Here is a 20,799-nt window from a genome sequence, read left to right on the forward strand (position 1 = left end):
CAACGTAAAACCTTACATTGTAAGGAAAAACTAAAATGAAGTAAACTCTTAGATTGATTTATTCAATTACAATTATATTCAACAAAAAAATCTCTTTTCTTTCTTTATAATTGTCCAGTCTTCTTATGATCTGAAAAATATCAGATAGTGATGAGTTAATATCAGACAATGATATAACCAATGGAATACAAAAAACAAAAAAGTAACAGGAAGGGTGGGTGGGAACACTTTCATATCTTATCTCAGGTTATTCATGAAATTAGGATTCCATTGCACACACTACGTGTGCTTATGAAATCTACAATTTCATTTCATAACCTTCGATAAGATACTTAGTGTTCTTTTAAAGCCCTTATTATTACCTTTTCAATACTGAATTTTGAAAGCTCGACTTGTGTACTGGTTTACAATAAAACCTGGCAAAGGTACTCTCCTTAGCCCAATGAGCTTGTTGCATAATTTCAGAAACAGAAACTCCTGCCAAATAAGCTTTTGATACTGAAGCTGACCTAGTGGAATGAGCTTTAAACTGGTCAGTGTTAATACCAGCTTCAGCCATTATGGTTTTTAACCATCTAGAAATAGAACTAGTTGTCACTGGGTGATGTGCTTTTACATAACTCAGTAACAACCAGGATCTGTCTATGTTGTCTGAAACATCTCTAAAATCAACTGTTCTTTCTATATAAGATCTAATACATTCTACCACACATAAAGTGTTCGTCTCAAAAGCATTGAATACAATAGAATGTAAAGGATTCCCTGGCTTGCAAGTCTTTGTAGGTTTAGACAATTTAAATGAAATGCAATCACCAGAATCTATCATGAAATTCACATTCAACTGGTTAAGTTCTGAGGCTCTGCCAGCTGAGGTCAGAGCGAGTAATGCCACTAATTTACAAGATAACTTTTTCAGACAAAGGCTTCTGTTATCACCTAAGTTATCAATAAACTTGAGTAAAATGTCTACATCCCAAGATTCTTGATATCTTGGTTTTGGGGTTCTCATATTGAAAATAGCTCTCATATAAGTAACAATTAAAGGATGTTGTCCTACACGTTGACCCTCTACAAGGGCATGGTTTTTGGAAATTGCAGATCTGTAGGTATTAATTGTCCTGTACTGTTTGTTCTCATTGTACAAAACAGTTAAAAACTCTAGAATAGGTTCCAGAGGGGGGTGAATTGGATCAAACGATTTTGAACCACACCAGCCAACCCACTTTCCCCAGGCACTTTTGTAAGCTGCTCTAGTTCCTGGTCTCCATGCTTGGGAGTGTAAAGAGGCAGCTTCTCTAGAAAGAGACCTTGTTTGTATGTGTTTCCCGAAACCATCCATGCAGCTAGATGAAGGGATTTGTCTGAAGTGAGAGGATGAGGTAAGCCTGTTGGAGATGTTAACAGATTGGGATATGGTGGAAGAAGGACTGGGTTGTGAATCAACATTTCTAACAGAAGAGGATACCAGGGTTGACCTTGCCAGACTGGTGCTATCAGTACTACTGATTCTATCTGTTCCTCCCTTATCTTCCCTAAACATTTGCCTATCTGACTGAAGGGAGGAAATATGTAAGCTTTCATTCCCTTCCAAGAATGTAGAAAAGCATTGATCCCCCTGGCCCCTGGGTCTGCTTTCCAACTGTAATATTGAGGAAGTTGATGGTTTAGACGAGAGGCAAAAAGGTCTACTTTGCACCACCCTAGAAGATTCATAATTTGATTGAAAATTGGTTTGTCTAACATCCAATCCCCTGAATCTTGCTGATTTCTTGACTCCCAGTCTGCTTTTGTGTTCAGAGATCCGGGAATAAATTCTGCTATTAGGGAGATTTGATTTACTTGACACCATTCCCATATTTGTTTTACCAGATGATTTAGTAATGCAGATTTTGTTCCGCCCAATCTGTTTATGTGTGCTACAGCTGTTATATTGTCTATTTTTATTAATATTTGAATATTTAGGTCTTTCCACCTTTCTGTGGAAAGACCTATTGAAATTCTTCTGTTTATTATTATTAGGTCTTTCCACCTTTCTGTGGAAAGACCTATTGATATTCTTCTGTTTATTATTATTCTTTTTTCTTTTTTTTATTATTTTTCCGCCGCATGTTTTTGAGTTTCAAGATTTATCGAAAAGATTTGTAGACCAAAAAGATGTACTTCGTAAATGATTTTCGCAGTTGACCCTGCGTCTAAGAACTTTGACGTCTCAAGGAGTTATGACCCCTTTCGCAATAAATGTTTGTTATCGCTACTTCTCCGAAACCATAAGACGTAGAGTCACAAAACCTTTATTAATGTCTACGACTAATTTAGTAGATGCTTCAATCTGTCTTTTCAAAAGAATTCGTAAACTCCTTTTATGAATTGTTGCCCCTGAATGATTGCGGTGTTTATGAATGTCGAGATCTTTTCTTAAACAACAAGTCGTAGAGACATGGGACCAACTGCAAAAGGTTCATTGACCCTTGACCTTGAAATTTAGGTCAAGGTCAAAGGTCAAGGTCATTCAAAGTTTGAAAAATTAAGCTCTTTTAATAACTCTTTTGTTCTTCACCAAATTCTTAACATCTTTGCATCTTTAATATGTACTTTTAAAACCATTTTAAAGATTTCAGTCTTTTCCCCTAACATTGAACCCCCTAAAAGTTAGTGCCTCTTTCAGTGTAAACCCTTGTTATCGCTACTCCTCCGAAACCGTAAACCGTAGAGGTACGAAACCTTCAACAATGTCTGCGACTAATTTAGTACACTTTTCATTCCATAAGTGCGAAAGAATTCGTAAACCATTTTAAGCAGTTTTTGACACTGACAGTTTCTCATGTTTACGAAAAACTGAAAACTTCTTAACGACAAGTCGTAAAGACATGTGGACAATGCATGAGATCTTTCGACCTTTGACCTTGAGGATAAGGTCAAGGTCAAAGGTCAAGGTTATTGGAAAAGTATCCAAATTGCTTATAAACTTTTTTTTTTGGGGGGGGGGGGGGTTTAATGATCTTGACCCTTGATCTTTGATCTTGATCCTAACTCAGATTTATTTCAATTTGATTTAGATTTAATATCAATCGAATAATTCCAAAAAAAAAAAAAAAAAAAAAAAAATTAAAGCGAATTTTCCTCTCAAATAAATTTCCACGCTCTCAGTGACACAGTTTTCTTCATGAAATGCATGTTTCAAGTTTAATTTATGCTGATAACTATTAAAACAATCCAAATACAGATGATTATTTAATCTTACCTATGAGTTCACCATATCTGTCAAAACGAACGCGCCTATATTTTCATAAATAGTAAACACATTGCCGACACGGAAGTTCAAATGTATCATAAGCTCTGTATGATTAACTCAATCTATTCAAAGTATAAACAAACTCAAATGATTTTTTTTAATAGGAATTCGGCATTTCCATTATACACCAATCGTGTTTCTCAGAACTATTCATTATTCTTCTCTATGTTCCATCACAAACAAATAAAATACACGTGTTTCTGCACTATTTTAAAATGCACGTGTGTCTATTTTTGTTTAAATCCATGTGCTTTCATTTCGCCTTTCAATCTGAAGGTCCCGAGTTCGAATCCGGCAGGAGGCACATTTTATTTGGAATTTTTTTTTTTTTTTTTTTTTTTTTTTTTTAACCCAAAGGACACGGGACCACCAAAAAAGGTGGAAAGACGTCTCATTGTTCTCTGAACAATTAGTTTACTAGTTCTTTTTTATTTTTAGGTCTTTCCAGCTTTCTCTGGAAAGACCTATTGATATTCTTCTGTTTCTTCTTTTTCTTATTTTTTATTATTTTTCCGCCGTGTGATTTTGAGTTTCAAGATTTATCGAAAAGACTTTTAGTCGATAAGAATGTACTTCGTAAAAGATTTTCGCAGTTGACCCTGCGTATATGAACTTCGACAACTATCGGAGTTATGACCCCTTTCGCAATAAAAGCTTGTTATCGCTACTCCTCCGAAACCGTAAACCGCAGAGATTCCAAACCTTTATTAATGTCTACGATTGATTTAGTAGACTCTTCAATCAAACATTACGAAAGGATTCGTAAACTCCTATAATGAATTATTGCCCCTGAATGTTTGCGATGTTTACGAATATCAAGAACTTTTCTAAAACGACAAATTGTAGAGACATGGGGCCAACTGCAAAAGATTTCTTGACCTTTGACCTTAAAATCTAGGTCAAGGTCAAAGGTCAAATTCATTCAAAATATGTAAAATTAAGCATTTTTTATAGCTCTTTTGTTCTTAACCAAATTCTAAACTTCTTTGCATTTTTAGTATGTACTCTTAAAACCATTTCAGAGATTCCATGCTTGTCCCTTAAGATTGAACCCTCTAAAAGTTAGTGCCCCTTTCATTGTAAACCCTTGTTATCGCTACTCCTCCGAAACCATAAACCGTAGAGGTATAAAACCTTCAACAATGTCTGCGACTAATTAAGTACACTTCTCATTCTATTGATGCGAAAGAATTCGGAAACATTTAAAGTAGTTATTGCCCCTGGCAGTTTATGATGTTTACAAAGAACTAAAAACTTCTCAACGACAAGTCGTAAAGACATGGGCCCAACTGCATGAGATCTTCTGACCTTTGACCTTGAATATAAGGTCAAGGTCAAAGGTCAAGGTCATTGGGAAAGTATCAAAATTGCTTATTTACGGGCTTTTGGTTAAAATGACCTTGACCTTTGACCTTGATATTTGACCTTGACCTTTGACCTTGACTTTTTCTCAAAAGTTTAAAAAGATATATTCATTTTCTTTACCTAGATTCAGCTTCAAGTGTAAAACTCAAGTTTATAAAAGTGTTTTTTTTTTTTTGCATGACCTTGACCTTTGACCTTGATAAATGACCTTGACCTTTGACCCAAAGGTCACATTCAAGCTTAAGTATGTGGAGGTATTTATAATTCTCACGTCAACAAACACTTATATAATACCCCCCCCCCTGATTTCTCTAAAAAAAGAAAATCAATAGCGGCATAGAACATTTTTCTACAACTCAAAGGACATAAAAGATCAAGATAAAATTCAGTTTAGCATGTAGAAGACACCTCAAAGAAAGTGCCCTGAGAGTTTTACGGTGAGTCTCTTAAGTACAATTAAATTCTAGTGAATATCGGCGAAATCTACATTTTTTTCTGTCTGAAATTTAATTGTTTCTGAGTATAAAAAATAATTTAAGCTTGTATTGGCCATTTCTTCGATTGTTGTTAATATCACTCGATTCTCCTGCTCCAATACGATATTTCGATACTAAATATTCGTGCTTTCTTTAGTATGTGGAATTTATTTCAATTTTATTTAGATTTAATATTAATGAAATGAATATCGAAAATAGCGATTTTTCCTGTCAAATAAATTTCCACGCTCTGAATGACACGGTTTTCTTTTTCCCCCTGAGATGCATGTTTCAAGTTTAATTTATGCTGGTAACTATGAATTCAATTCAAATAGAAATGATTATTAAATCATACCTATGAGTTTACAATATCTGTCAAAACGAACGCGGCCTTTTTCAAATACATAAATTGCTACGCAACCTCAAATGCATGTATCCCCGTTAATAGCAATATCATAATTGTAATCAGACAATATCCCTTACATATTAACTCGAAAACAATCTCATTCCAACTCACATATACAACCAGGAGCTTGTCAGAAGTTTATTAACTGGATCTCTTTGACTAGTCAATGAATCAAGGAAATTCCGGTAACTTTAACTCGACTATAATACAAGACAATTTCAACGGAATCCGTGGCGTAGTGGTTAGAGCGCTCGCCTGCTAATCAGAGGGTCCAGGGATCGAATCCTGCTGGAGCACTTCATGATTTTTTTTTTTCAATTTTTTTTTTTTTTGTGTGTTTTTCTTCTTTTTTTCAACCCAAATGACACGGAAACACTTAAAAAGCTGGAAAGACCTCTTATTGTTCTGTGAACAATAAGTCTCCTAGTGTTTATTAGGTCTTTCCAGCTTTCTCTGGAAAGACCTATTGATATTCTTCTGTTTCTTCTTTTTCTTATTAGGTCTTTCCAGCTTTCTCTGGAAAGACCTATTGATATTCTTCTGTTTTTTTTTTTCTTATTTTTTATTATTTTTCCGCCGTGTGATTTTGTGTTTCAAGATTTATCGAAAAGACTTTTAGTCGATAAGAATGTACTTCGTAAAAGATTTTCGCAGTTGACCCTGTGTATATGAACTTCGACAACTATCGGAGTTATGACCCCTTTCGCAATAAAAGCTTGTTATCGCTACTCCTCCGAAACTGTAAACCGCAGAGATTCCAAACCTTTATTAATGTCTACGACTGATTTAGTAGACTCTTCAATCAAACATTGCGAAAGGATTCGTAAACTCCTATAATGAATTATTGCCCCTGAATGTTTGCGATGTTTACGAATATCAAGAACTTTTCTAAAACGACAAAGCGTAGAGACATGGGGCCAACTGCAAAAGATTTCTTGACCTTTGACCTTAAAATCTAGGTCAAGGTCAAAGGTCAAGGTCATTCAAAATATGTAAAATTAAGCATTTTTTATAGCTCTTTTGTTCTTAACCAAATTCTAAACTTCTTTGCATTTTTAGTATGTACTCTTAAAACCATTTCAGAGATTCCATGCTTGTCCCTTAAGATTGAACCCTCTAAAAGTTAGTGCCCCTTTCATTGTAAACCCTTGTTATCGCTACTCCTCCGAAACCGTAAACCGTAGAGGTATAAAACCTTCAACAATGTCTGCGACTAATTAAGTACACTTCTCATTCTATTGATGCGAAAGAATTCGTAAACATTTAAAGTAGTTATTGCCCCTGGCAGTTTATGATGTTTACAAAGAACTAAAAACTTCTTAACAACAAGTCGTAAAGACATGGGCCCAACTGCATGAGATCTTCTGACCTTTGACCTTGAATATAAGGTCAAGGTCAAAGGTCAAGGTCATTGGGAAAGTATCAAAATTGCTTATTTACGGGCTTTTGGTTAAAATGACCTTGACCTTTGACCTTGATATTTGAACTTGACCTTTGACCTTGACCTTGACCTTTTCTCAAAAGTTTAAAAAGATATATTCATTTTCTTTACCTAGATTCAGCTTCAAGTGTAAAACTCAAGTTTATAAAAGTGTTGTTTTTTTTTTGCATGACCTTGACCTTTGACCTTGATAAATGACCTTGACCTTTGACCCAAAGGTCACATTCAAGCTTAAGTATGTGGAGGTATTTATAATTCTCACGTCAACAAACACTTATACAATACCCCCCCCCCCCCCCCCCCCCTGATTTCTCTCTAAAAAAAAAAAAATCAATAGCGGCATAGAAATTTTTTCTACAACTCAAAGGACATAAAAGATCAAGATAAAATTCAGTTTAGCATGTAGAAGACACCTCAAAGAAAGTGCCCTGAGAGTTTTACGGTGAGTCTCTTAAGTACAATTAAATTCTAGTGAATATCGGCGAAATCTACATTTTTTTCTGTCTGAAATTTAATTGTTTCTGAGTATAAAAAATAATTTAAGCTTGTATTGGCCATTTCTTCGATTGTTGTTAATATCACTCGATTCTCCTGCTCCAATACGATATTTCGATACTAAATATTCTTGCTTTCTTTAGTATGTGGAATTAATTTCAATTTTATTTAGATTAAATATTAATGAAATGAATCTCAAAAATAGCGATTTTTCCTGTAAAATAAATTTCCACGCTCTGAATGACACGTTTTTTTTTCCTGTGATGCATGTTTCAAGTTTAATTTATGCTGGTAACTATGAATTCAATTCAAATAGAAATGATTATTAAATCATACCTATGAGTTTACCATATCTGTCAAAACGAACGCGGCCTTTTTCAAATACATAAATTGCTACGCAACCTCAAATGCATGTATCCCCGTTAATAGCAATATCATAATTGTAATCAGACAATATCCCTTACATATTAACTCGAAAACAATCTCATTCCAACTCACATATACAACCAGGAGCTTGTCAGAAGTTTATTAACTGGATCTCTTTGACTAGTCAATGAATCAAGGAAATTCCGGTAACTTTAACTCGACTATAATACAAGACAATTTCAACGGAACCCGTGGCGTAGTGGTTAGAGCGCTCGCCTGCTAATCAGAGGGTCCAGGGATCGAATCCTGCTGGAGCACTTCATGATTTTTTTTTTTCAATTTTTTTTTTTTTTTTTTTTTTTTTTGTGTTTTTCTTCTTTTTTTCAACCCAAATGACACGGAAACACTTAAAAAGCTGGAAAGACCTCTTATTGTTCTGTGAACAATAAGTCTCCTAGTTAGGTCTTTCCACCTTTCCGTGGAAAGACCTATTGAAATTGTTCTGTTTATTATTATTATTTTTATTATTTTTCCGCCAAATGATTTTTTGTTTCACAAGTTATTGAAAAGATTTATAGTTCATCAGAATGTACTCCTTAAATGATTTTTTCGTTTGACCCTGCGTTTATGAACTTCGACCCCTTTCAGGGTTATCGCCCCTTTCGCAAAAATGTTTGTTATTGCTACTCCTCCGAAACCATAAATCGAAAAGGAATTAAACCTTCACCAATGTCATCGACTAATTAAAAAAAACTTAAATCCTTCATTGCAAAAGTATTCATGAACCCCTTCGATGAGTTATTGCCCCTGAAACTTTTTGAATTTTACAAATAATTAAAAATTTTCAAAACGAAAAGTTGTAGAGACATGGAACCAACTGCATAAGATTCATTGACCTTTGACCTTAAAATTCATGTAAAGGTCAAAGGTCAAGGTCATTCCAAAAATGAGAAATTTAGCTCTTTTTGTATCTCTTTTGTCTTTCAACATATACTTAATGCCTATGCATCATTACTATGTACTTTTAAAACTATTTTAAAGATTTCATTCTTGTCCCCTAACATTAACCCTTTTCAAAGTTATTACCCCTTGTGCGAAAAACCTATTTTTGGCTACTCCTCCGAAGCTATAGTCCGTAGAGTCACCAAATCTTCACAAATGTCTTCAGGGTCTTTACGCCTAACTTCACTGTATAAGTGCAAAAGGATCTCATGACCCTTATATGAGTTATTGCCCTTTAACTTCTTTGTACTTACTATTAAACCTTATAACTTGAAAACTATAAGTCATAGAAGCATGGGGTCAATTGCATTAAGACCCTTGACCATTGACCTTGAATATTTTTTCAAGGTCAAAGGTCAAGATCATTCTTTTTTTCTTTTTTTTTAATTTTCATTTTTTCTATGCTTTAAGAGAGTTCTGGTTTCTTTTTCATGGAATTTAATTTTTAGGAGTCAGGTATAAAACAAATTTAAAATTCAAAGAAGGTGGAAAGACCTCTTATTGTTCTGTGAACAATAAGTCTCCTAGTTAGGTCTTTCCACCTTTCTGTGGAAAGACCTCTTGAAATGCTTATGTTTATTATTATTATTTTTCTTCCCGGACTTTTGAAACCGCAAGACTTATCGAAAAGCTTTATAGTTCATGAAACTGGATATCAAAAGTTATTCTGAAAAACGACAGCCCTTGTTTGAACTTTGACCCCTTTTGAAGTTATTGCCCCTTTCGCTAGAAATGCTTGTTATCGCTACTCCTTCGAAACCGTAAACCGTACAAATATGAAACCTTCACTAAAGTCTTCGACTAATTGAGAGGACTCTGGAATCTATTCATTGCGAAAGTATTCGGTGACCTCTTCAATGAGTTATTGCCCCTGAAACTTTTTGAATTTTAGAAATAATTAAAAATTTTCAAAACGAGAAGTGATAGAGACATGGGACCAACTGCATAAGATTCATTGACCTTTGAGCTTAAAATTCATGTAAAGGTCAAAGGTCAAGGTCATTCCAAAACTGAGAAATTTAGTTCTTTTGATATCTTTTTTGTCTCTTAACATATACAAACTGTCTTAGCATCATAAATAAGTACTCTTGAAACTATTTTAAAGATTCAATTCGTATTCCGTAAGATTGACCCTATTAAAAGTTACCGCCCTTTGTGCTGAAAACCTTGTTATCGCTACTACTTCGAAACCATAAACCGTACAAATATGAAACCTTCACTAAAGTCTTCGACTAATTGAGAGGACTCTGGAATCTATTCATTGCGAAAGTTTTCGGTGACCCCTTCAATGAGTTATTGCCCCTGAAACTGTTTTAATTTTAGAAATAATTAAAAATTTTCAAAACGAGAAGTGAAAGAGACATGGGACCAACTGCATAAGATTTATTGACCTTTGACCTTCAAATTAATTTCAAGGTCAAAGGTCAAGGTCATTCCAAATATGAGGAATAAATTTCTTTCAATAGCTTTTATATCCTCAAACATATACTATCTATCTTCTGTCTGTAACATCCACTCTTAATACTCTTTTAATGATTTTTTTCTTGTACCCTAAGATTGACCCTTTGAAAAGTTATTGCCCCTTGTGCGAAAAACCTTGTTATCGCTACTCCTTTGAAACCATAGACCGTAGAGACACCAAACCTTCACTGATGTTTTAAGGGTCTAAAGACCTAACTTCACTGTATCAGTGCTAAAGAATCTGATGACCCCTTATATGAGTTATTGCCCTTTAACTTCTTTGTACTTACTATTAAACATGATAACTTGAAAACTATAAGTCGTAGAAGCATGGGGTCAATTGCATTGGGACCCTTGACCTTTGACCTTGAACATTTTCTCAAGGTCAAAGGTCAAGGTCATTCCATTTTTTTTTTAATTTTCATTTCTCTATGCTTTAAGACCATTTTGGATTCTTTTTCATGGAATTTAATTTTAAGGAGTCAGATATATAACAAATTTGAAATTCAAAGAAGGTGGAAAGACCTCTTATTGTTCTGTGAACAATAAGTCTCCTAGTTATTTTTTATTATTTTTCCGCCGTGTGATTTTGAGTTTCAAGATTTATCGTAAAGATTTTCAATTCATAAGAATGTACTCCATAAAAGATTTTCGCAGTTGACCCTGCGTAAATAAACTATGACCCCTTTCGGAGTTATTACCCCTTTCGCAAAAAAGCTTGTTATCGCTACTCCTCCGAAACCATAAACCGTAGAGAAATGAAACCTTCCCTAATGTCTTCGACTAATTTAGTAGACACTTCATTGATTCATTGCAAAAGTATTCATTGACCCCTTCAATAAGTTATTGCCCCTGAAAGTTTTAGAATTTTACAAATAATTAAAAATTTTCAAAACGAGAAGACGTAGAGACATGGGACCAAATGCATAAGATTCATTGACCTTTGGTCTTGAAATTTATGGAAAGGTCAAAGGTCAAGGTCATTCCAAAACTGAGAAATTTAGCTCTTTTTATATCTCTTTTGTCTTTTAACATATACTTAATGTCTATGCATCATTAATATGTACTCTTAAAACTGTTTCAAAGATTTCACTCTTGTCCCCTAATATTAACCCTTTAAAAAGTTATTGCCCCTTGTGCGGAAAACCTTGTTATCGCTACTCCTCCGAAACAGTAGACTGTAGAGACACCAAAACTTCACTAATGTCTTCAGGGTCTTTAGGCCTAACTTCACTGTATAAGTGCAAATGGATCTGATGACCCCTTATAAGAGTTATTGCCCTTTAAGTTTTTTGTACTTACTATTAAACCTTATAACTTGAAAACTATAAATCATAGAGGCATGGGGACAACTGCATTGTGACCCTTGACCTTTGACCTTGAATATTTTTCAAGGTCAAAGGTCAAGGTCATTCATTTCTTTTTAATTTTCATTTTTTCTATTCTTTAAGGGAGTTTTGGTTTCTTTTTCTTGGAATTTAATTTTTAGTAGACCGACATAACAAATTTAAAATTCAAAGAAGGTGGAAAGACCTCTTATTGTTCTGTGAACAATAAGTCTCCTAGTTTTTATTATTTTTCCGCCGCATGTTTTTTTGTTTGAAGATGTATCGAAAAGATTTATAGTCCATAAGAATGTACTCCGTAAAAGATTATTGCAGTTGACCCTGTGTAAATGAACCTTGACTGCTTTCGAAGTTATTGCCCCTTTCGCAAGAAATGCTTGTTATCGCTACTCCTCAGAAACCGTAAACCGCAGCGGTATGAAACCTTTACGAATGTCTTCGACTAATTAAGGGGACTCTTCAATCTATTCATTGCGAAAGCATTCGGTGACCCCTTCAATGAGTTATTGCCCCTGAAACTTTTAGAATTTTACAAATAATTAAAAATTTTCAAAACGAGAAGTCATAGAGACATAGGACCAAGTGCATGAGATTCAGTGACCTTTGACCTTTAAACTTATGCAAAGGTCAAAGGTCAAGGTCATTCCAAAAATGAGAAAATAAGCTCTTTTTATATCTCTTTTGTCTCTTAACATATACAAACAGTCTTTGCATCAATAATATGTACTCTTAGATCTATTTCAAAGATTTCATTCTTGTCCCCTAACATTGACCCTTTTGAAAGTTATTGCCCCTTATACGAAAAACCTTGTTATCGCCACTACTTCAAAACCGTACACCGTAGAGACACCAAACATTCACTAATGTATTAAGGGTCTTTAGACCTAACTTCATTGTATAAGTGCAAAAGAATCTGATGACCCCTTATATGAGTTATTGCCCTTTAACTTCTTTGTACTTACTATTAAACCTTATAACTTGAAAACTATAAGTGGTAGAAGCATGGGGTCAATTGCATTGTGACCCTTGACCTTTGACCTTGAATAATTTTTCAAGGTCAAAGGTCAAGGTCATTCTTTTTTTTTTTCAAATTCCATTTTTTCTATGATTTGTGAGAGTTTTGGCTTCTTTTTCATGGAATTTAATTTGTAGGAGACAGATATAAAACAGAGTTCAAATAAGGTGGAAAGACCTCTTATTGTTCTGTGAACAATAAGTCTCCTAGTTCTTTTTGATTTTGCAAATGATTGAACGGCCAAAAAAGCTGCCAAAAGTTTTTTTGCATTTATGTGATAGGATTTTTCTACTGAGGACCAAAACCCTCCTGTGCTTTGAGTTTCGTATGTGGCCCCCCATCCTAGGTCTGAGGCATCTGATGTGAGAATCATTGAGGGATTTGAAGCAATGATTGATTCCCATTTGAAATTTCTAACTGATCTATCCACCATCTTAGTTCTGTTTTTACCCCACTTGATATAGGAATCATTGCTTCGTAATGTTTGTTTTCTAGTAACCCCTTGATCTGAGTCATTTGCATGCATCGACAATGTAATTTTGCTGGAATTATTGCCTGCATTGTTGAAATTAATTTTCCTATCAACTGGGACATTTCTCTGACAGACAGACTTTCTTTTTTCAGAACTTGTGTACAGTTTTCTTTTATTTTTTGCACTTTTTCTTCTGGTAATCTGAAGAGCATATTTACGGAGCTTATTTCGAACCCCAGAAAAGAAATTTCTTGGACTGCGTCTAACATAGATTTTTTCCAGTTTATCATGAAACCAAGTATCTGTAAGAGAAACAGTGTTGTATTTCGACTTAGAACCAATTTCTCTCTGTTTCTGGCTAGAATAAGTATGTCGTCTAAGTAGATTATGAGCTTTATTCCTAACCTTCTTAGAAGACCTACTACTGGTTTTAAAAGTTTTGTGAATATTCTTGGAGCAGAGGCCAGACCGAATGGAAGTGTCTGGAACTGAAACATCTCCCCTCTCCATAGAAATCTCAAAAACTTTTGATCCCTTTGATTGATTGGGACTGTCAGATATGCATCTTTCAGATCTATTTTGCACATGTAAAAACCCCTTTCCATTAAATCTTGAACCATGAACAGACCTTCCATCTTGAAATGTTGATAAAGAAGGAATCTGTTTAATGGTTTTAGATTTATTATGGGTCGATGTCCCCCGTCTTTCTTTGGGACTGTAAACATGTTGCTGACAAATTGATATTGATGGGAAGTAACTCTTACTACTGCATCTTTCTGTAGCAAACTTGTTATTTCTTCTTGAAGAATGTTTTCTTGCTCTGGGCTTAAAACTGGGGGATGAGGAATTTTTTCTTGAACTGGATGACTTATCCAATCTAAAGAAACTCCCTGAACTGTTCTTAGAATTGTTAGATCTTTTGTTATTCTTTGCCAATTGTTTATGAAATACTTTAGCCTCCCCCCAACAGGGATTACATTTTCTTGATCTACCAACTGTAGATTTAAACCCAGAATTTCTGGAAAAATTTCCGATTTTTGTAGAACTACTACAGAAAATGAGCTTAACGCTTCTTTTGCATAAGTAAGAGTTCTTTCCCTTTCTAAATTTTGAGGTATATTGTCTATACCTGTCTGACTTCTTTCTGTAACCCTGGTTAGGTCTGTTGAACCTGTATCTTTGGCCCTCCGAAAATCTGGCGGAGGGCCCATCTTGAAAGGGCTGTCTGAACCTTTGCTTATTCCCGTAACTGGTATAGGAAGTAGAAGGTCGATTGTAAAAAGTTGACTTCTTTCTTTTCTTTTTCTCTGGCTGAAAAGCATCAACTACCTCGCTAGCCACTTTTCTTCTTTTCCCTGTCTTTTTTAAAATCTTTATAAATTTATCACCAAACAGTTTACTCCCGCTTGTTTCTAAAGCTTCAGAATTTTCATCCAAAATGGCCTTAGCCTTCTTGTAATCTCCTGTAATTTTCACAGTCGCATTTAACCTGCGATGGTGATCAACTGCAACACTTGCTTGGCCAATCAAACAAACAGACTGTTCTAGCAAAGAACACATGTGGGTCACGTCAACGTTATCAACTTCATGAGACTCCCCAGAGGCAGCACGCAGATCTTCTAGAATGCCCCACAACTTAGAAAGAGGCCCCAAAGTTTTGTAAATTCTCGACTGAATATTTTGTGCCCCTTTGTCAGCTCCTTTATCAAACTGTTTGTTTTTCTTTTCCAGTAAAGGACTGATAAAAGAATCTAATTTTTTCACTTTGAAAAGATCACCTGCATCGGGTATTGGATACTTGTCCAAGGTCTTAGTTTTAAGGGTTTTGTTATGTCTTTTTAGACAATGGGTTCGGACACAGTCAAAACACGTGTGCTCAACAGCAGGTTGCCATTTTGGAACTATTTTATTGTATCATTACGCAACTGTTACAGTATTACAAAACACAAAACCAACAAAAGATTATATAATTCCGGATAACAATATCAGCTTAACCAAATCATAACATTCCTCCCCACTAAATTTTGACTTCCACAAGAATTAAAATCAGAACTTAAATTGAATGAAATTTTGGGCAATATACACATTTCAAATATTAAACTTCACAGACATGTTTTACCAGGCCAATACATTCAACACAATACAGTATACAAAGTGAAAATGACCTCTTGGTCAACACAAAGGCACGGGGATTATTGTGCCCCAATACTGTGCCATAATACACAAAACAAAATGCACAATTCATTTGAAAGTAACATAGTCACTGAAACGTTTGGGCGGTCCAACATTTCGTCTTGGATTTTGTCTGGCTAGTATGGTAGGCTCGGTCCTAACTTCTGGCTGAGATTTCTGTTCCTGGATAGGACTATTAGCTTTCTTCCTGTTGAAGACCTCTGGAGTTGACTGCCTGACTTTCGTACCTTGCGGAAAGACTTCTGGACTAGACTGTTTAGCACTAACTGTAGGAGTTGGTACATGTACCTGTGGCACAAACTTCTCAAGATCACTGGGTACAACTTCCTGATTCTTTAGTGAAGAATCATATATCTGATCTACGTGTCTTCTCCAAGTATTGTCCCCAACTTGCACTCTGTAAGAAACAGGTCCTGTCTGCTCTTGAACGGTTCCTGGTACCCAGTCCGACTTTGAACTGTGACGGTAGTCCCTAACAATTACACTGTGCCCAGGTTCAAACACACGCAATGAACTTGATCTCTTAGATGCGATGTGAAACTGTTTGTTTTTAACATTTTGTTCAATGTCTGGTTTTATCAAATCTAGTCGTGACTGCAATGAACGACCAATGAATAGCTTTGCAGGTGACTCTCCAGTAGTTGAATGTGCTGCGTTGCGATAGGCTAGTAAAAAGTTAGATAACTTCGTTTCCACAGAACCTCCATCCTTCTTGCTTGACTTCATTGCAGACTTGAACGATTGTACAAAACGTTCCGCTAATCCATTTGAGCTAGGATGATATGGAGCTGAAGTCACATGCTTTATTCCATTGGTACGAATGAAGTTTCCAAACTCGTCTGACGTAAACTGAGGTCCGTTATCACTGACCAACACTGTAGGAACACCATTTCTAGCAAAGATACTTCTCAAGACCTCAATAGTCTTGTGGGATGTCGTCTCGCGCATCATTATGACCTCAGGCCATTTTGAATGTGCATCTACTGCTACCAGGAACATCCAGTTCATAAAAGGCCCAGCGAAGTCTATATGGATACGTTCCCAAGGTTTAGTGGGCCACTCCCACGGATGAATGGGGGCTGCTGGAGGTGCACGCTTGAACTCCTGACATCCTGAGCATGCTTTCGTGATCCTCTCTATATCAAGATCGATCCCGGGCCACCATACCACACTTCGAGCTAATGCCTTCATCTTCACTACTCCAATGTGACCTAAATGAAGCTCCTTAAGTATGTGATCCCTAAGCTTTGTTGGAACAACAACTCTCATTCCCCACAACAAACATCCATTGTGAATTGTTAACTCGTCCTTACGCGTAAAGTAGGGATACAAGTCCTTATCATCTGCTTTGACCGAAAAGCTCCATCCATTCATGGTATAACCATATACCTTCACAGTGACAGGATCACGTCCAGTTTCCTGTCTAATACGGTCACTGGTGATTGGTAATGTTTCCAATTGTGGTAGGTACATCAAGTCAATATCTTGATAATCATCATCAGATTCACAGTCAGACAGTGGTAGCCTCGATAAGCTATCTGCATTTCCATGCGCTTTGGTGTTTTTGTACATAATGTCATAATCATACCCTGATAAAAACAGAGCATATCTCTGCATGCGTGCTGCTGTTGTAACTGATACACCTTTGCTGGGGCTGAAGATGGACACAAGAGGGCGATGATCCGTCAATAAAGAGAAGTGTCTTCCATAGAGGTATGTGTGAAAACGTTTCACACCCCATACTATCCCCAGAGCCTCACGATCTATCTGTGAATAGTTCCGCTCTGCTGACGACAATGATCGAGATGCATATGCTATCGGTCGTTCTGATCCGTCATCCATGACATGGGATAATACACACCCTAAACCATAAGGTGAAGCATCACATGCTAATCGCACCTCTCGCTGTGGGTCGTAATGAGTCAAAATCTCATCAGAGGTAATAAGCTGTTTGACTTCAGAAAATGCCTTGTCACATTCGCTAGACCAGGACCACTTTCGGCTCTTTGACAGTAACTGGTGTAGCGGGTACAAAAGACTTGAAAGGTTAGGCAAAAATCTGGCATAATAGTTAACAATGCCCAGAAATGATCGCAACTCTGAAACATTCTTCGGCTTCGGCGCACTGACAACTGCTTCAATCTTGGATTGCGTTTTGTGCAGACCCTCACAGTCTATTTCATGTCCACAATAAGAAACACGTTCTCTGAAGAATTCACACTTATTCAAGTTCACACGCAAGTTGTATTCATCCAGGCGCGTTAATACAGCTTCCAAATTCTTCAGGTGTTCTTCCTCAGATGAGCCCGTTATTATCATATCATCAATGATACATTTGACGCCGGTGAGACCCTGTAAGACTGTGTCGATGGTCCTTTGCCAGATTGCAGGAGCTGAGGCCACACCATAAACTAAACGGTTGTAGCGGTAGAGTCCTTTCTCTGTATTTATTGTCAATAAGTTGCGCGACTCCTCATTTACTCTCATTTGTAGATATGCATGTCGTAAATCTAACTTGGTGAATCGCTTACCACCTGCGAGTGCTGCAAAAATGTCTTCAATGCGGGGCAGCGGATACTGATCGATTTCAAGAACAGGGTTCAGTGTCACCTTGAAATCACCACATATGCGCACATTTTTATCAGACTTGATGACAGGGACAATAGGCGTTGCCCATTCGCTGTACTCCACCTTGGTTATGATACCATCTCTGACTAGTTTGTCCAGTTCAGCCTCGACCTTAGGCTTGAGAGCATACGGTACTGAGCGGGCTTTACAGAACTTTGGTTTAGCGTCCGGCTTTAAGTTGAGTGTAGCTTCAATACCCTTAACCGTACCTATGTCACTCTGGAAAACTGAACGATGTTTTTCCAACATGTGTTTTAAGTCCGCTTTCACATTATCAGAACAAGTGTCTGAAATCTTGTCTGTCACACACGACATGGACTTGATGGACGGCCAATCGAGTGAAATCTGCTGAAGCCACTCTCTTCCGAAGAGCGTTGGTCCTGCCTTCTGCATCACGTACAAGTCTAGATCCTTTTTCTGGTTGTTGTGACTCACATTTACACGTGCCACTCCACAAGGCTTCAAGATTTCACCAGTATATGTCTTTAAACACATATTTGATTCAGGTAAGTTCTTAATCCTTCCTGGAAAATACTCACAGAACTTTTTCTTTGACATCACGGAGACTGCTGCGCCCGTGTCGAGTTCCATATCAACATCTACACCGTCAATGTTTGTGTTGACTACGATTGCTCCAGAATGAGTCTTTTCAACTGAATTCACATCTAATGATCCAATGAGATTCTCACTCCAGTCCACATTGTGTACCTCCTTTGTTTTCCTACATGCCTTTTTACAATGTCCAATTTTTGAACAATTATAGCACTGTTTATCTTTGTAATAACACTGACTTTGATCATGAGCTGTACTGTTACAACGGAAACATTTCTTTGAATTCGTACCTCGTTTCACCTTAGGCATGTTGGGTTGTGGCGACCTTACTCCAGTTCCAGCAGAGTGATATCCCTTTTTCTGTCTCACCCCTAGCTTGTTTACCATTCCAACGTGTTTGGACTGCAGCTCGGTTGCATCCTTGAATGCGGTCTCCATAGCCTGTGCTATCTGCGTCGCCTTCTCTAATGTCAAGTCTTTTTCTGCTAACAGTTTATTCTGAATTGCCTCGCTCCGAAGGCCACAAACTAATCTGTCACGCAGCGATTCGTTCAGACTGTCTTTAAATGCACAATGTTCTGACAATCTTCTAAGATCCGCTATATAGTCTCTAATAGACTCACCTTCCCGCTGGTCCCTTTTGTAAAACCGAAATCTCTCGGAGATTACTACAGGAGGGGGGTTCAAGTGATCACCAAGGATTTTCACGAGTGCGGCATATTCCACGTCTGCCGGTTTAGTCGGTGCTGTCAAACCTCTCAATAACTGGTAAGTCTTACCCCCTATGAGGCTTAGCAATGCGGGAACTTTCTTTTCCTCCTTGACATCATTGCACACAAAATACTGGTCAAGGCGCTCACTGTACGAGTTCCAGGTTTCGACATTGTTGTCGAAGATGTCGATACGACCAATGGCTGCGAATTTTGCCATCCTGAACGATCCTCGTCGCCAATGTTATGTCTTTTTAGACAATGGGTTCGGACACAGTCAAAACACGTGTGCTCAACAGCAGGTTGCCATTTTGGAACTATTTTATTGTATCATTACGCAACTGTTACAGTATTACAAAACACAAAACCAACAAAAGATTATATAATTCCGGATAACAATATCAGCTTAACCAAATCATAACAGGTTTCGTCACTGAAATATTTAGTAAAGAATGGATGACAAAACTGTTTCAACTCATTGTCAAATTTTTCTCCTTTTACATCGTTATTAATGTCAAATCTTTCGTAAACTTCAATCGTTTCTGACGTTACACTTCTTTTTGGTTTTGGAAAAACCCCTACATAAACAAATAAATGGGCGCAGACATTTTGGACAGACATTTTGGACACCCAAACTTGTGCGGAGGAGAAAATGCTAGCTGGCGCGTGATTGGTCAATAAGAGAAAAGATTTGTTATGTATTTGACAAGTGAAATAAAGTTGATAAAAATCTCATATCAAGACTTGGGTTTCTTTGAGGTATATAGGAGTTACAGGTAAAAATTTGAAGGGAGGAATGCACTTTGGTTAAAGATTTTCATTTGGTGTCAAACGCACCTAGTTGTAAACAAATGGAAATTGAAAGTAAAAGTGCAACGGCACGGTATATTTTTTCTGGCATTTTTTGTTTTCCAATATCTCGAACTTTCAAGACAAAAAGGTCATTTGCCCGAAATTCAATACATGTATCAGTGAGAAGGGCTAAAGTTTGTATGGAAGTCTATGGGAAAACATTTGGAGGTGTTTGACAGTGAGGTGCTACTTTCGTTTTCTCTAGTTCCGGTGTTGGAATTAATGGATTCCGAACCCGACTTCTGTGACTTACGAGAAGAAGCTCTAGAATCACTGCTACTCCTAGAACCGTCAGAACTTGAAGAATCTGAACTGGAGCCAGAACTCGAACTAGAGTGTCTCCTTTTCTTCGCTCTATTCTTACTGTGAGTTTGAGCTTTGGTGTGCCCACTACTAGGGGTTTCACCTTTATCAAAATGGCGACCATGTCGAGAAACGTGTTCTCTTGAATTCGCCGGCGAACTCGACCTAGAACGCCTAGTCTGCTCTCTCGACCAGTCTGAGAAGGACATGGAACTGTCTGGTATGCTCAATACATCCGAATGTTTTCTCATAAAACCAAGGTCGAGGGAAAAACGTAAAAAACAAATGAACACGGGCACCACGAAGTGTAGTGGACCGTAACAATTCCAGGTAAGTGTCACTCACGAGCCAAATCGAAGAATGAGTAAATTTCTATAGGGAGACTTTTTATATGGCTATTCATAGCGTCACCTAGCGGCGAGTC

General features: G+C 36.8%; 1 protein-coding gene across 1 annotated transcript; it reads right to left on the minus strand.

The window, feature by feature from the left end:
• Nucleotides 1-92: 92 nt before the first annotated feature.
• LOC134283203 (uncharacterized protein K02A2.6-like) lies at nucleotides 93-19,440 on the minus strand. The gene is made up of 3 exons (XM_062765652.1): nucleotides 15,402-19,440; nucleotides 14,267-15,038; nucleotides 93-130 (listed from the first exon to the last, which is right to left on the minus strand). The coding sequence occupies exons 1-3, from the start codon at nucleotides 19,438-19,440 to the stop codon at nucleotides 124-126; spliced, it is 4,818 nt and encodes a 1,605-aa protein (XP_062621636.1). The 3' UTR covers nucleotides 93-123.
• Nucleotides 19,441-20,799: the final 1,359 nt, after the last annotated feature.

Source organism: Saccostrea cucullata, unplaced genomic scaffold (genome assembly GCF_032062105.1).
Source record: "Saccostrea cucullata isolate Sc308-1 unplaced genomic scaffold, CSIRO_AGI_Scuc_v1 ctg1429, whole genome shotgun sequence".
Lineage (NCBI taxonomy): Eukaryota > Metazoa > Mollusca > Bivalvia > Ostreida > Ostreidae > Saccostrea > Saccostrea cuccullata.

Excerpts from the sequence above, each read along its gene's own strand:
- LOC134283203 (XM_062765652.1), bottom strand. The coding sequence starts at position 19,440 with ATGGCAAAATTCGCAGCCATTGGTCGTATCGACATCTTCGACAACAAT. Across the intron at positions 15,039-15,401 it reads TGGACCGCCCAAACGTTTCA|TTCCAAAATGGCAACCTGCT; the intron begins GTGACTATGTTA and ends ACAATAAAATAG.